At 42.9% G+C, this 17,033-nt stretch overlaps 1 protein-coding gene across 1 annotated transcript in view; it reads left to right on the forward strand.

Moving 5' to 3' along the window:
- The window catches only part of LOC124798324 (ADAMTS-like protein 4), a 750,423-nt gene that overhangs the window by 623,912 nt on the left and 109,478 nt on the right, over window positions 1–17,033 (forward strand). The window contains exon 5 of the mRNA XM_047261674.1: window positions 14,509–14,575. Coding sequence (XP_047117630.1) covers window positions 14,509–14,575 — 67 coding nt within the window. The remainder of the gene's footprint in view (window positions 1–14,508; window positions 14,576–17,033) is intronic.

The following is a 17,033-nucleotide window of genomic DNA, read 5'->3' on the forward strand; positions in this document are numbered from 1 at the left end:
GATTTTATTCAAAAACCGACAACTGAACTACATATTTATGTAAGTACCACAAAATTTTATTTTGTTATTATACTGGAAAATACAATCAGTATTTTTTTCATAACTCTGCTGTTTTTATGGTATTGCAAACACTAGTTCCTTGTCTATGAGAAACAAAAATATATTTTGCATTTAGTGCACTACACAAACCTAAAAGACTTACATTAAGGCAACTCGCTTTATTCATCGTCTTAGGTGGCTGCGTGGCATGAAACATTCTTGCTACTGGTAATTGCAAAGGCTTTGATATTCTCAACCGTTACCACATTGGAGCTGCCTCATCTTTGTCGTCATCCTCTCATCTTAACTCTCTTCTTGCTGTTGCACTCTCTCTCGCAACTGTGAAAGTGTTGGTCGTTGCCTACTGCAGACTCAGTGCTACATCTAAAAAAAAAAAAAAAAAAAAAAACACTGTATTGTTGTGAGCAGATAAACAATCATCTATACCATAGCTTAGGGTATATTAGCAAATTATAACATATTCCAATTCAAAATTACTAACAACAAGCAGAATAACCCTTATTTCTCGAGGTCGTGTTGACACTTCGATAAACATTATTCTTCAATCGGATGCTGAAACCCATTTGGACACTGCTGAAACGGAACCAAATGTTTCAGAGCAATCACACGGTGTGGAGCGCACGCTATAGTCAGGCACAGCAAGCCTAGTTTACTGGCTGAGTTAGAAAAAAAGAAAAGTATAATGTAGCATACATGCTACGTAAGGAAATAATTAAGTTAACATTTTCCAGTCGCGTTTGGGGCACAAATCCCTACCTGTTCATCCAGTTTTAGGTTTGACATAGCATCACTGAATCACTTAACCTGAAGCTTTGTAGCCTTTGAAAAATGTAGACCGATTCCTACTCCATACTGGTCCATCTCGAACTTTAGCCTCGTCCTCAATAGCGTCGTCATCAACGGAAAGTTACAACTCACCATCCTTTCTTTTGTTGTTCTTCCGACGTTCCTCGCCAGCCACACATATGCCCATCCATTCTATGAAGAAAGAAGCACGACTGAATGGAGAAAGCAACCGCTAGAGTTCCTTCTAATTTTTTACAGACGATTCGCAGAGAGATTTGACATTTCTGTTGCTTTAAAATTACTCTTGTAACTTACTTCAATCCCCGACAGAAATTTTGAAACAACTTTTTGAAATGATTTATGTCCATTTCTCAGGAAGAACTCTGTGATAAAGCTATCTGACTTGAAACGATTTAGTGACAAATCGATCTTTAGCATGCACAACGTAGGTTTCAAAGATGAGTTTCTGAAGCAAACTTATTAATCACACTAAGCATGGAAGTCTTCAAGGCTAATGAATTCTTCGCGTAATGAGTTCTGTCTTACAGATGATAAACTCGATCAATGCCATTGTATTTGCAGTATGTATGCTCTGGCTCTCAGGATACAAGAAAAATAAATTTTAAACCATAACAATTAGGCTGACTTGTGGCTGCCGGAGGAACTGCATCAGCGAGAAACTGTGACAGCAGTACTTTCCTTGGTGCTACAAGTATTACGTAAGATAAAGTACAGTGAATGGTAGAACCAAACGTGTATAGCAGTTGGAATAAAAGCTGTTAATGGGACAAAGAGTTATGTAAAAACCAATATTGGTCGTGAATACGCAAAGATGGTTCAAATGGCTCTGAGCACTATGGGACTTAACTACTGAGGTCATCAGTACCCTAGAACTTAGAACTAATTAAACCTAACTAACCTAAGGACATCACACACATCCATGCCCGAGGCAGGATTCGAACCTGCGACCGTAGCGGTCGCGCGGCTCCAGACTGTAGCGCCTAGAACCTCTCGGCCACTCCGCCCGGCAATACGCAAAGAGATTTTGACAGATGAATGTTGTTTCTTTTTGTAAAGACGATGTAATACTCAAATACTTTGCTTACATGTTAGGTAGCCGTAAATGAAAGAGAGCAAGCCGTCTCAAATGTTACACCAAAGTTATCACATTCGTAATTTCACTACACACGTAAATAAAATCCTGTTTGCTAATAATAATCACAGGAGCTGATTTGCAATAGGTTTCGAAGATGCTAGAAGCACACTTGAATATATTAATCCACGTGGACCCAAATCCAACACAAAGAAACAATGTGATCCATTACAGTTTAAGTAAACATGCGATACGAGAAACGACTCTGCAAAATCCATAAATTAAAATAATACATCCTGCAATGAACTTAAATGAAGCACAATTGGAAACATAGTTTAACCCTAGCAGTACCAAGGCATTTTTCATAACGTGCATTACCAAGTGGGGTGGATTTCTTTATGACAACCCTAAAAAAGTTAAAAAGAAAACAAAATTCATTAACTGTTGTAGACTTACATTAATAATATACATTTTAAAGAGGTACTGATGTGTAAGTAGGGCCCAGAACCTGAAAATGTCTTTTAGCACAGTCTTAGCAATATCAACGTATTTTCAATGACGTATACTACCAAGCTGGGATAACTTTAAGACCACCATGGAAAAAAAAATGCAGATTTCGTTAACTGTTGTTAACTTTTACTCACAGCATACTTCTAAAGAGTTACTGATATGTAAGTAAGGACCTGAAAGTGAAAATACTGAATATGAGATTTATTGTATAAAGTGAGATCTACAAGTAAGACTTAAGTTTTTGGCTTGAGTTTAAACAAAAATCTAAAAAATCTATCAAATCTGGTAAACGAATTCATTAAAGGCAATAATACCCCCGCCCCCCCCCCCCCCCCCCGCAACGATTAAGAGAACGTGGCGATCTTACCCAAGTACACGCTGCATATGATGAAACACCAAACCAGCGTCCTTCCGATACGCAATCTTAGCCGAAAGTGATGCCGTTTCCGACAGGCTGTGCTCTCGCTAGCTGAAACTCCGCTAAGCCTCATACTGGTTCTCACAGGTCAAAGCACTTGAGCTCCGCGAGACATAACACGCGTGGCTACACAGAGATAAATGCAGTAGCGAGCTAGGCAGAGAAGGCGAAGGGCGTGCTTGTGCACTACTGAAACAAGTCGTTGCGGGAAGACGACGTATTTCAATATGTTATTGTTAAAGCAACGGAAGCTCAGAAACAGCGAGTAACTTCTTTGCAGTGAACGTATAAGAAAACAGTCAGTCCTACGAGAAGTTCCCATGAAATTTTTTGTTGGACGACTTCGTGCAATTGTCGTAAAGACAACAGCAAGGCCTCGGATAGCTTTGTTCAGCTTTAGGTAATCAATCCCCTTCAGAAATTACTGTTTTCAATTGGTTTCGTTGCGTTCGTACTTCCGCCAGCGATGAATTACGCAAATGTCGACCAATGCAAGATATTGAAAAAAAAAAGAAAGAAAGAAACCACCGATGCTGTGTGAAACGTGATTGAAGAGGATCAGAATGTAACTTACCGTGAGAAAGAAGCATGCTTTGAGTTATCGAGGACACTGCATGAGCATTTACTTATGAAGATGAGCTGTTCCCGATGGATTCCACACTGAATCATGGAAGTTCGAAAAAGAGGCTCGTCTCATTAGATGTGAGGAAATGCTCAAAAATGTCGAATGAGGAAATGCAAATCCGATATACAGCACCGTAACAGGAGAATAAACTTGGATATATTCATATGAAGTGGGAAATAAATATGAATCGATTGTGTTTCAAGGTGAACCAAAACCAACAGAACTGGTCTGTTCGCGAAGCACTTCCAAGAATGTGGTTGCTTGTTGCTTTATTTGCACTGGAGATGCGACCATTGAGTTAGAGGATCTAAGAACAATTTGACTACCACATGTCATCATCTGTCACCCAGCACGCCAAATAGTTGGATATTTTGCAAACAAGAACATCGAATTAATGCTTCATTTCCTGTATTCACCTGATTTACTGCCTGGAAAAAGAAAAAAAAAACGGGTGAGGCACCCAGAAGGGGAGAAGGAATCGAAATGAAACTTCACGTATTGAGATGATAGTGATGTTATTGTAGTGATGACAAAATCGAGTCCAAACTACGAAAAACTTGTATTATGAGCTCACTCATTAGAAGCATGCTGACAAACAGTTGTTGTAAAATGGTCCTTGATATCTAGGATATTGGCACCAGAACTGAGTTGATGCCCGACCTGGTCCCATACATGTCCCAAAGAGGACAGATCAGGGCATCTAGCTGTACACGTGAGTACCTCAACATTAGACAGCTGGTTCATAGAGTCATAGAGACATGTGTTATGTGTGGACAAGTAATGTTCTGTTGAAAAATGTCACAATGCTGTTGTCACTTGTGAAACAACACATGAGCACGCTTGATGTCCATGACTTGCCGCTGTGCTGTCAGGGTTCGCTCAATCACTTCTAACCTTGACCTGGAATCATACCCGATCGGTCCCCACACACTGACATCTGGAATAACGCCAATGGGCTCTTCAAAGCAGTGGAAGAATAAAAGCTGTCCCCCAGGCCAGCGAAGTACTTACCAACAATGGTCATCCAGGGTAGTGCGGAACCATGATTTATCAGTAAACACAATGCAACGCCATTCATCAGCACTCCATGCTTCCCAGTCTCGGCGTCACTCCAGTTGTAGCCGTTTGTATTGTGGTATTAATGGCAGCCTGCTGAGAGGACGGCAATTTTCTAGTACAGCTGTTACTAGCCTCCGACCAGAGGTGCAGGCTGACATGTAATGTTGCAGGGAATCCATTAATGGTTCTCTGGTGGCAGGGGCAAATTTGAAGTGGTCGGTCATGATGGGCTTGCTGCACAATATGGCGATACTCCATAGTGTTGGTCACACATGGTCGACCCAAACTTAGTAAGGTGTGGTTACGCTTAATCTAGAATTGAGAACAACTATTTAAGGCGAAATGAGAAGTTTAATGTCGCAATTTTTCTCACAAAATTACACGCTTTTACACAGTTTTCAACTCGACAATAAAAACAGCGCAATGGGTAATGCCTCTTGCCGACATCAAAAAGTGAAATAATTTTATACACAATAACTCTCTGAAAGAACATTAATCATAAATACAACATTGTGAAAGTTTAATTGGATGTTTCTTCACAAAATTGCTCCCACACATATGTTATGATGTTGGTCAGTACTACGTAAATAGTCCAATTCCGGTTCAAAGTTCGGTACTATTTAGGATGACAATCAAGTCTACGGTGAATGGTTAGTTAAGTGTCAAATTTGAGACCAAGATTACACAAGACGCTCGAGTTTACAGTGGACACAAGCTGGTGAACCAACAAAGTTTACACCTCTGCGCGCGGTATTTACCTTAAGCTGCGACGTGCTGCCGACTGCAAGGCCGCTCTCTCCCACTGAAATTCCCGCAAAACTAATCTGGCCTTTACTGATCTTTCCAGCAGAAAATTTTCCTATGTTTCTCGATATGTGAGAAACATGAACTCTGCCCTAGTATTATTATGTGGCGATATACATACGCATGATTGGAGCAGTGCGCATATTATAGTGCCCTCTCAGTTCTCGTAAGAACAATTAACTAATTTGGCTGGTTCGTTTCTCCACAGTTGGAGCTAAACGTTGCTACAGCTAATTTCTAGCTGACGTGCAGCAACTGTGAATGCAGTGTCCACACAAATTTCTTCTCTACGTCATACAGAGCGTTAAGTGCTCCATTCTGCACTTGATGCCAGTTTAGAGAAGCATCCCCAGAAATTTCTTTCTTGTCCTACTCATGGCAGGACTGCCTCCCCCACTTGGGTTCATTCGTTTTTCGCGTCACGGCTATTTTCGACCAATAGGAGCTTTCCTCTTATTTTGTAGGAACTCTCTCTACCAATCACAATGTCCCTTCTATTAAACTGCGTCGAAACTTCAGTATTTTTCTCCTTCTTAGTGCGTTTCCACCAATTGGACGTTTTGTGCCCATTCTAGACGCCTAAAGTACATCGACCTTTGCATGTGTCGCACTCGCTGGACGAAACGCATCTCTGGTTCTTGTTCGTATCCCATTGGAATTCCGGAACGCAGCTTTCTAAAGCTTTTTCTCTGTCCCTTGTGCAGATGTGCTGCTACACGCGGTCCTCCAGCCCGAATCACCTGGTCCGGGGTCGCTACCCCCACAGTACACCTTTGCTACACCATTGTACAGCTGGCTTTTCTAACTCGCGTTGCCTGTTCCACCTTCCGCTCAAAGATATGCATTATATAGAAACGGTGTATCAATTACCATCGATTGGCTGTCATCCCTTTTTGCATTCCATTCTGATAGGCAAATTTTCTCATAACCGCCGAATTATGTTAGGTATCTTCACCTTCTCGTTGCGATGTATAAAGGTCTCATGTAAGGTGCGAACCTGACCATTAATTCTGCCACCTTACAACTTTGAGGACGAGTATGCCTTGCCTCGCTATCCCACACATTCTAGCATCGGGACACTGTCGTATCTGAGTGACCCACAAATCTATAAATTGCACGATTCGGCCAGCCGACCAAATGGAGACCCGTGGTGAGGGTCCTTCCAAACATTGTCAGGTGCTGATAACGTTTTCTCATACGAGCGCGCAGCGTCTTCGTTTCTTACAGAGTGATCGCAGAACATCTAACACTGTTTACGCCTCTAGCATATCCTGCAAGGCCTGGTAACAAGACCAAACACGAACAACATTAATGCACTCTGGTTGCCATTACATCTGTCACAGAGAATTTCAATTCTAGTAATTTACTTACCCGTCAGTGGTATGTACGAGTAGAAGTTTATGTTATCCTACCAAATGTTCTGGATGCTTCAGTTTTTTGCAAGCGGTGTGTTTTCAATCGCCAGGTTCGGGCCAAGGTTTCAGCGGGGCTTTCCTTGCTTGTCCACTAAAGGCAGGTAATGGCAAGCCCTTTACGTTTATTCCCAATTGAGAATTCACCTGGTAATTGACTGAAGAGTTTCTTAACTCTGTAAAGAACCGGATGTAAAGTAATACTTTCTACTCCTTGGAGTGGAGAATGGAAAGTGCGGGAAAAAAGTAAGAATAATTACAACCACCCTCAAACACACACACACACACACACACACACACACACACACAAGGTTTTCGTGGGATTTAAAAAAAGTGGGACTTAACAGTTGAGGTCATCAGTCTCCTAAACTTACAACTACTTAAACCTAACTAACCTAAGGACATCACACTCATCCGTGCCCGAGGAAGGATTCGAACCTGCGACCGTAGCAGCCGCGTGTTTCCGGACTGAAGCGACTACAACCGCTCATCCACTACGGCCGACTCGGGGGATTTTTCTTGGATATAAGGCAAAAGCTGAAACTAATAAGCCCCTTCTACGAGGAGGTACCCAAAAGAAACCGGAATTATTTTTTTAAAGCTATATATTTTCAAATTGTTTGCAAAACAACTTATCCCCTTCAAAATAATCTCCATTAAAACTAATTTATTTGCCCCCACCGATGATTCCATTGTTAGAAACATTTTTGTAGTTATCATTAGAAATGCCTGACAGCTTCCCTCTAATTTTTTTCTTGACTTCTTCAACGTTGACAAATCGATGTCCATTTATGCCCCTTTTCAGGTGTGGAAATAAGACAGAGTCACACAGAGCCAGGCGAGTAAGGTGTGTGAGGCAGCGGAATCGCGCCATTTTTAGCCAAAAACTAACATAGATGGCTGTATGTGCAGGTGCGTTGTCATGTTGGAAGACATGTCTGCCACAAATCGGGTCTTTTTTGGTGAAAACTGTTGCTCCAAGATAACCGAATAATCTCTGACAGTTGATCAACTGCCTGTCGACGGTCTGTGAGCACAAGCTCTCGAGTTTTTCGATATTTTCGTCTATTCGGGCAGCTGATAGACGTCCAAAACGAGGATTGTCATCAATCGACATGCCGTCCTTTGTAAATAGGTCAAACCACTCCTACACTTGAGTTTTCACCATAGCGTCATCTTGGTAAGCTGTTTTCAACATTAAAACAGTTTCAGCAGCATTTTTACCGAGTAGAAAACAAAATTTCGCAGCTGCGCGGTGTTCACTTAAACCAGCCGTCATAAAAAACGAAGCCAGAGCGCTAGCAAAAACGATCTCTGCAGATGAACAGAACAAGCCAGGTCGACAACACAGGCGATACTGAACTGGCAATGAGTTGCGAAGCGCACGCGTAGTGGCAGAAATGCGTACTATGCAAGCTCCGCTCACGGAAATATTATTCCCTTTGACTGAAAAAGACCGAGGCTCTATGCTGGGTAGAAATTCCAACAGCTCCATCTGCACTTCGGAGAAAAAAATTTTTTTTGTCCTTTCACTGTCAAAAATAGTCATCATACTGTCTCGGCGACCGGGCAGTGTGCGTGAAAGGCAAAGAAAAGTAGTAAACTATTTAAGTATAGTAGTTGGTTGCCATAAAGTAGTATGATGTGTACTGTTTTACCATTACCTCAGTAGCGAAATTCTTTGTTGGAGGACCGGAGAAAAATACCCTGTACACAGTTATGCACCAAGAGGCAAGAGCAAGATTTCTGGAAGGGATACGCTGAAGTGCTGGCACAGAAATACACCCGCGTGACTTACACGGTGAAGTGTAGCGCAGCAGTTTCTCACTGTATGACGAGGACCTGTAAACGGCGCCCGCCGCTCTCGCTGCACGCGGTGCGAATCTGCGAGTCCTGCAGTCCATCAAGGGGGCACGCACACGCGTGCACTGTGGCACGCAATGCCGCTCAAGTGTTTACTCGTCGGCCACTGGGTTCCGCTCTTACGCGTGACCCAATGGCCCAGGAATCTGGCCGCCGTTCTTGGAACTCCCGCCGGCTCGCTGACAGATTTCTTGGCTACGGACGGGACCCACCCACTAAAGTCTTCACTGCCGCTAGAGCCTCGGTCGCGCAAGAACAACTATGACAATTTCATATAGTGTCCCCTCTATCCTCAGCTACAAGGATGATCGGACATACAGCCACATACATTATTGATAATCGAGATGCTACATTCTCGCATTACTTGAGGGTAAATATCATCGAATTGCGAGGGATGTCAACTGCAGGAAAACATTTGGCAACACGCTGCGTTCCATAATCAAAGAATCTCCGCAAATGCTCTGCCACTAAATAGTGGACACAATGAGAAAGCAAAAACTTACAGAAGAGTTTCTTAAATTATTATGGCGTTTCAGCTGGCTGCTGTGGCCGAGCGTTCAAGGCGCTTCAGTCCGGAACCGCGCTGCTCTTACGGTCGCAGGTTCGAATCCTGCCTCGGGAATGGATGTGTGTGATGTCCTTAGGTTAGTTTGGTTTAAATAGTTCTAAGTCTAGGGAACTGATGAACGTAGATGTAAAGTCCCATATTGCTTAGAACCATATAGCGTTTCATGGGAGTGATAAAGTTGAGTGAGAGGAAATGGAAGACGGAAAGCAAGGAAAAATTGACCAAAAGACAACAACTTTTCTTTAATCGAGAAATTACATGTTGTGATACGTCTCTGTACTGGTGTTGTGAAGTACAGTTTTGTGCGTATATGACGTGCATTTTCCTTGTATTAAACTGATGGGTCCTAGTAAAATGCTCCTTGGATAAATGTATTACTGATAAAAAGAATCGTGTAGTGCATGGTTTAAACTTTACTGGCAGTTGCCGCTCACCTGCACGAGAAGTATTCAAGAAGTTCAAAGTATCATTTCGAAGAAGCAAAAATGAGAGAGAGAGAGAGAGAGAGAGAAAGAGAGAGAGAGAGAGAGAGAGAGAGGGAGAGAGAGAGAAATAAGCTGTGACGGTGATTCTGTGCGATGGGTTTAGTTCTTCTCTAGTATTCAACCTTCAATGAAAGGCAAAAAAAAAAAAAAGTGTTCAAATGGCTCTGAGCACTATGGGACTTAACTTCTGAGGTCATCAGTCCCCTAGAACTTAGAACTACTTAAACCTGGCTAACCTAAGGACATCACACACATCCATGCCCACGGCAGGATTCGAACATGCGACGGTAGCGGTCGCGCGGTTCCAGACTGTAGCGCCTAGAACCGCTCGGCCACTCAGGCTGGCTCAATGAAATACATTTTATCAACGACAGATGACTTAAAGGGGACCTTGATTACAGAAATCTGCATTCTGGCTGCTCGGTAAACGTTCCACCACGAAAATTAAAGGGGAGGTCAGTGGACCTGACGGGGTACCAGCAAGATTCTACCCAGAGTATGGGAGAGAACTTGTCCCTCTTCTAGCAGCCGTGTACGGTAAGCCTTACCGAACGAGGTGACACTGTGGTTAGCACACTGGACTCACATTCGGGAGGACGAGAGTTCAAATCTGCCTCTGGCCGTTCTGATTTAGTTTTTCCGTTGAAAGGGTACAGTACCGACCGACACCTAAAACAGGTACAACATTCTTCGTTATTCTTGTCAGAACAACATATTTTTTGTAATAATAACTCAATTTCACTTAATACACCGAAGCCGGATGCCAGTGTAGGAAAGAAGGGCAGTTTATTTATTTAATTGATCACATGTGCACTCCCACAAAATAAATCCCTACATCCAGTTTGGTGAGATCTGTGACATGAATGAAAGTATGGTCGTCTGCTAACCGGAGATAGTGAATATGCAATATCTGATCGTCTTTGAGACGGTCCTTTGGTGGAACCAAAGAAATGAAATTTATCTGAACTTTGAGGACCTGAAATGTGGCTGACCAATACGGTAGCATGGTGCTCCCCCACCTCGGCGGAGGTGCGAGATGATCTGAAGAACGGCCATGTTTCAGCACTCTGGCGCTGGATCTTGTGGTGGTAAGACCTGTCTTAGGTGTGCTCCGTAGAGACAAAAGAGTGGAGAGAATGGTATGCATGTGAAATACTTAAGGGTAGTTTGGAATAATTGTTTCTCTATTTCAGGAACTTTTGGGGGGAGAATTAAATGACAGGCAGGTAATATTATGGGGATCGTAGTAATCTTCAGAAGTGACCAACGGTCACAATGAAACCACGTGTAGCAATAAGTTGAAATACTTGCGAGTGCTAGTACTAAGTTGAAATACATACGAGTGCTAAAGGTAAGCTGAATTACTGGCGTGTGTAATATGAGTTTGAAATATTTAAGAAATGGCGTGTGCAGGACTTGAAATTAGAGACGAGCACTTCCACGTGGTGAGTACTGCATGAGCCTCAATCTGTGTATGAGACAAAGGATAGAGAGAAGTACTCGTCCAAGGTATCAGTTGAGGACTCGCGTGTGTGACGAATATGATCTTAATATTACTTTGCGTGTTATGTTTCCGTGTGACGCTTGATTCAAACTCTAATACTCTGAGAGAGAAGCAAGGCGAGTCAGCCGTCTATGCAGCAACGCCACTTGGCTTGCATTGCACGGGAAGACGTGCATATATCCTCCAGAGTTCGTAGTAGGAAAGAAAAGTCACGAAGTGGGGCAGTGTCGTATGAAACTGGGATGAATACTAATTGAAGTGGGAAAGCTGAAAGTGAAGTGATTCTAACGTTGAGACTATTCTTAATGATGTATTCTGTGTTGCCAGTGTGATGTATTTCATGTAATTTAAGTATGTGTGGTTTGCATGGGAGAGTAGTAAGATACGTTCAGAGGCAGTGGGTTCTACAAGTTCCTTTTTGTACTGCTCGGTCTGGAGTAAATTTTCTTGATGATGGGTGTGAGAGTCAAAATGGTTCAAATGGCTCCGAGCACTATGGGACTTAACATCTATGGTCATCAGTCCCCTAGAACTTAGAACTACTTAAACCTAACTAACCTAAGGCCAGCACACAACACCCAGCCATCACGAGGCAGAGAAAATCCCTGACCCCGCCGGGAATCGAACCCGGGAACCCGGGCGTGGGAAGCGAGAACGCTACCGCACGACCACGAGATGCGGGCGTGTGATAGTCGAAGTGTGAGATATAGCAAAAGATCCACCATCCTATCCAGAAAGTGCACTGTAGCGTTAGATAATTACGAGACCATAAGATAGAGAATCACCAATGTAAAGCCATGCCCACTGGGCGGAGTTTCTCATGTGTAATTGTTGTATAAAATGTAATGGTGTGTTTAGGTTACCTTTGAATCATAATAAAATTTATTGGAATAAAAAAGATGGTGAAAATAAAAAGAATGGTGGCCTTGTTATTCGAATAGTGTGTAGTCATGATAACCAGGATTTATAATGTGTGCGCCATTCATGTTCAGCGCGAAGGCCACGTGTTGATAAAAGCCGTTGGGTAAGAAAGAAAATGTGGTATTGCCAGAGCGTAGTGAACAATCAGAGTTGTGTAAATTCCCAATAGTCAGATGTGCGTTATCCGTTTCCGTTGTGTAATATTGAAACAGGAGAATAATTTGTATCTTAATTGTGGGTACTAGAGCTCATAATCAGTCATTGATGTTAGTCGTGAAATAAGAATAAACACACTCGCTTGGCAGACCACTCATCTTGCAGGCCTGATTGCTTGATGCCACAGTATGAGCAAGGCAAGTGGGTGCCTCTCACCGTGGTGTCCCTAAATTGCTTCAGGCAAACGCCGGGATGTTTCCTTCGAAAGGGCGTAGCCGACTTCCTTCCCTAATCTGATGTGTCCGATGACCTCGCGGTTTGATCCCCTCCCCATAATCAACCAACCAACCAATGTAGTAGTATACTTATAAGAACATTTTTGTGCAAAGACTTGTACTGGTGCGTGCAATGTATCGACAGACGAATGTAGAAGAGTAACTGCGATATTAACTGTGCCAAACTTTAGTGGTTTCGGCGGAAAAATGCAGCTTATCCTGGTCAAATGAATATTTCAAGGCAGTTACGTAACAGCAACTGCAAACTATACTAGCACATAAAGGGAGAGTAGTCAAAATCTAAAATCACCCGAATGTTGCATTTGAGTGCCGGTGAATAAAGAAAACATGAAACCGAAGGTATCGTTTGATAATTATTGTTGTAAATTAGACGATATTCGTGATAAATTGTGTTTTTAAAGGTGATGCTAATATCTTAACAAAATGTAACTACAAAAAACTAAAACAGGAGTAACCACACCATGCGCTCATTTTTTGTGGACTGTCTGAGAGAGATTATGGAGGCAAAAATAGTGACCCTAAAAACAAACTATAGTCAAGAAGGCAGAGGATTGGTGGTATATAATCTACCCGGGTTCAGAGTTGTCTGGAAGGTAATGGGGGCCACTTATGAGTTATTCTACCAAAACTTCATATTTTCATCGTTCGAAGTTAGCTTGCTTCTGACTTACGTGCGCTCTGTTTGTTAAATACAAGTGTTGTTCGGTGGGTCTGGATAGTGTGTATACGGATGTAAGTCTCACACATGCAAGAGCTGACCCTTAAAACTAATTGCTGTCACTTCCACAAGTCCGCACAATAAAGCTCTGCGATTGTAAATGCAATCTCTTCCTGACGTTAATGGCTCTCCACTGCCTTCGAAACACCCGCACTTAAAATGTTCCCTTCGCATTTTATGGAGCCTTCGAGACGGAGTAATTCTTGACGACTTCATTTTCATAAAGTGGTTTTAGCCTCCACCGAATTTGTTGCGAGGAGAAAAAAAAGTTTTCGCAAATCCATTTACAGCCCACTGTAAAATCCCATCAGAATGAGCAGCATATGCTGGACCAATAGAGCCCTTCAGTAACATCTGTTGCCCTGCTGTTAGAGCAGGTACATACCGATCTTCGTGGACAAAATCCTCTCAATATCGTATGAGAGTAGACCGATGATTGTGATGAAAACATTTCAAAGAGTAGGCGCTTCATCTTTGAAAGGATCAGCTGTACTTTGTTGAGGCTGTATTCGAAATTTCGAAAGTGAAAGTTACTTCCTGAAATTTGTATTTCTGATAATGTTTGTAAATTACTGCCCTGAGTTGTACTGAAATTAATCTTTTCTTACAGGGGAATCATTTAAATTTATATAATTTAGACCTTAATGTGACCTGAACTTGGCACTGAACTTATTTTTTGAAAACAATTAACTTCAACTAGAACTTATAGATAGAATATATCCTGAGACTGATAACCGTTTTTTTGTTGGACTTGAGATTATGAGCAAAGGATTTTGCCTGTGCTCTCGTTAGTCAACATTATATAACTGAAGCTGAATTTAATCACTTGATGATTGGCGTACGTCCGAAACCGGTAGTGTTTTAAATAAGTCGTCTGCAGTTGGTAGCGGATTTTCTTAAACATTACCTTATAAGGGAACACTCATGAAGTTCAACAGGAAATCTGCAACCACTTTTTACTTACTCAAAGTTGGTATTATAATTCTAGTTTCTACTTCTTTTTCCATATTCGTCCCTTTTCACTCTCCAGATCGTGACTGCCACTTCGTAACGCTCGTCCAGAAAGACACACCATGCGGTATTCGTAGTGATCAGATGAATGTGTTTTTGTACGGACGAACAATATGAAGCAGTCGCTACTTTCGTTGAGCTCTTACTGATTCAAATAAACTCTACCCAAATTGTCTTTCAGACGGCTCTGACTAAAGAATTCGCCTTTCTTGTTCACAGGTATCAACCCCCGACCAAACGACAAACACCTGAAGGACGGTTCACCTCTGAACGGACTGGACAAGAGGTAAGTAGCGCTGTAAACTTTCCAAGATGCTACTCCAGGCGGGTGTAAAAATGAATGGTCGCAGCGGAAAATAATAAACGCTAAAATGAAGATTTTGCCCTGTCTGACTAACCCCTGAAACAGATCTTAGGATCTCATAATGCTCTTTTTCTTACATATAAATTACAATCTAAACATAAATGAATGATCAACGCAACTAATACTACTAAATGATAAACGTTGTTGTTCAATATATATTTATTATAGATTAAAATAAACCCTTTAAGTACAATTGTCTATATTTCCTAACCAAAAATTATTAATCAATTGCCCAACTCTCCCCCTTATTATGACTGCGCGGTCTAATATCACTAACGCGAAATGACAGACATCATCTACGTACTAAACACTAGAAGACACTACTTTCAAAGATGATCTATGGTAGTGTGGAACCTCAGTGGAAATAAACGAACGTGATCACAGCTGTTTTGCTTTACAGCCTTAGTAAGCCGAAGTAATTTGCGATATCACCGTATGTACTGCGTCTGGTGCGTGAAGTGATGGTTCTCGTACTCTTCTGCGGCGATGGAAGAACTCCAGCCACAAATAAACTCTTTCAAACACTAGGACGGCAGAAGGCGGTCCTCTGACTTATATACTCTAATACTGTCTTCTCCTCTCCTCTTCTGCAGGCGAGAAATGCGAACTCCCAGCCACAAGGATGGAGTTCAGATAACGTCTCAACGTAAGTATAGGCAGAAGAAGTGCTCTCAATTACTGAATGCTTCATGCTCAACGACATTTTCCAACCCGGAGGCTAAGTCCAGAATCATATAGGTTCGCAACAGTACAGTGCCTAACTTTTCTAACAATAAACTCTCCTGAGAGCAAAGACAGCAAGTCCGTCTGTACCAACAAAGCTGATACCGAGCGACCGTCACACACGAGTGCTCGCAACGGAAGACCACATCTCTCCACTGCTGGCTTCCCAGCAAGGTTCGGCTCCCCACCCTCGTAATCCCGAAAATGAATCATATTCCCGAAACCAGGAAATATTCTCCCTCTCTACAGATTCTTCCGAACACCGACCAACCATATATTAGTCTTTTGTCGTCCAGCGCGGAAAGTTTGCGAGGAAAACCTATAGTCGTACAATGGTACTCTTCTGAGTAAAAATCCTTGGAAATAACCCAGCCTGCGTGGTTTCCGAGGTGCCGCTTCTTCGTTCCTCTCACCCGCGTCCAAGATTTGCAGAGTTTCCGGTTATTCTTCCGGTCCTGCTACAATAGCGGCCGGCCGTCACCCTATTGTGCTCCAGAGTTCAGGTGCCACGACGTCAGTCTAGCTACTTCTTGTGTTTACGCTGGACCAACACCTGTGTAGGCCTTCCATCCAGAGCTTCAGTTCTGCCTGCCGTTTCATCTTCACTGGCGTTCCAACCTCTGCTAGTATAGGCAATCATTCGTTACGCCGTTCTGTTAATAAGGACACTCCGTCACCTTTCATGCAATAAGCGTTAACAATTATTTACAAGGCTCAAATGGCTCTGAGCACTATGGGACTTAACATCTGAGGTCATCAGTCCCCTAGAATTTAGAACTACTTAAACCTAACTGACCTAAGGACATCATAAACTTCCATGCCCGAGGCAGGATTCGAACCTGCGACCGTAGCGGCCCGCAGTTCCAGACTGAAGCGCCTAGAACCGCTCGACCACACCGTCCGGCTACAAGGCGTTCGTGACAATGTCATTCTCCTTTAAATATTCATATATACGATGTACAACCTATCAAATGATACCTAATTCTAGTTGTAGTTCACGGCAAAGTATGTGGATGAGTGTTTGTATGGTGCCAAATTATAGCCACCCTACAACGTTATAGAAAACGCCATCCAGCATGTGCGTGTTCTGTTCTGCGAGGCGCTGGGACAGGCGCGCGCTGTTGTTTCCGAGACGGGCTGTGGACCGTGTGGGAGGAAAGGCGAGTGATGAAACAGGCGCCCGCGACGCTCCATACAGAAACGGGAATGCGCCGCCAAAACAAAGTCGTCAAAGCGTCACATTCTTCAGCCCGGTGGCGTTTACGGCCCATTTCGCTACAAACAGTTTCGGCGTGTTCTACAGTCAGCATAAACGTGGCCCCCAACACACTGCCCGTTGTTTAACACGGCTCAGGTGGTCCGCCGCTGCAACCTCTGTCACGCGCTCTGTCGGTCATTCCTCACAAGGGAACCTCCCCATCGCACCCCCCTCAGATTTGGTTTAAGTTGGCGCAGTGGATAGGCCTTGAAAAACTGAACACAGATCAATCGAGAAAACAGGAAGACGTTGTGTGGAACTATGAAAAAAGTAAGCAAAATATACAAACTGAGTAGTCGATGAGCAAGATAGGCAACATCAAGGAGAGCATGGGCTCAGGAGCGCCGTGGTCCCGTGGTTAGCGTGAGCAGCTGTGGAATGAGAGGTCCTTGGTTCAAG

The sequence above is a fragment of the Schistocerca piceifrons genome, chromosome 5 (assembly GCF_021461385.2).
Source record: "Schistocerca piceifrons isolate TAMUIC-IGC-003096 chromosome 5, iqSchPice1.1, whole genome shotgun sequence".
Taxonomy (NCBI): Eukaryota; Metazoa; Arthropoda; class Insecta; order Orthoptera; family Acrididae; genus Schistocerca; species Schistocerca piceifrons.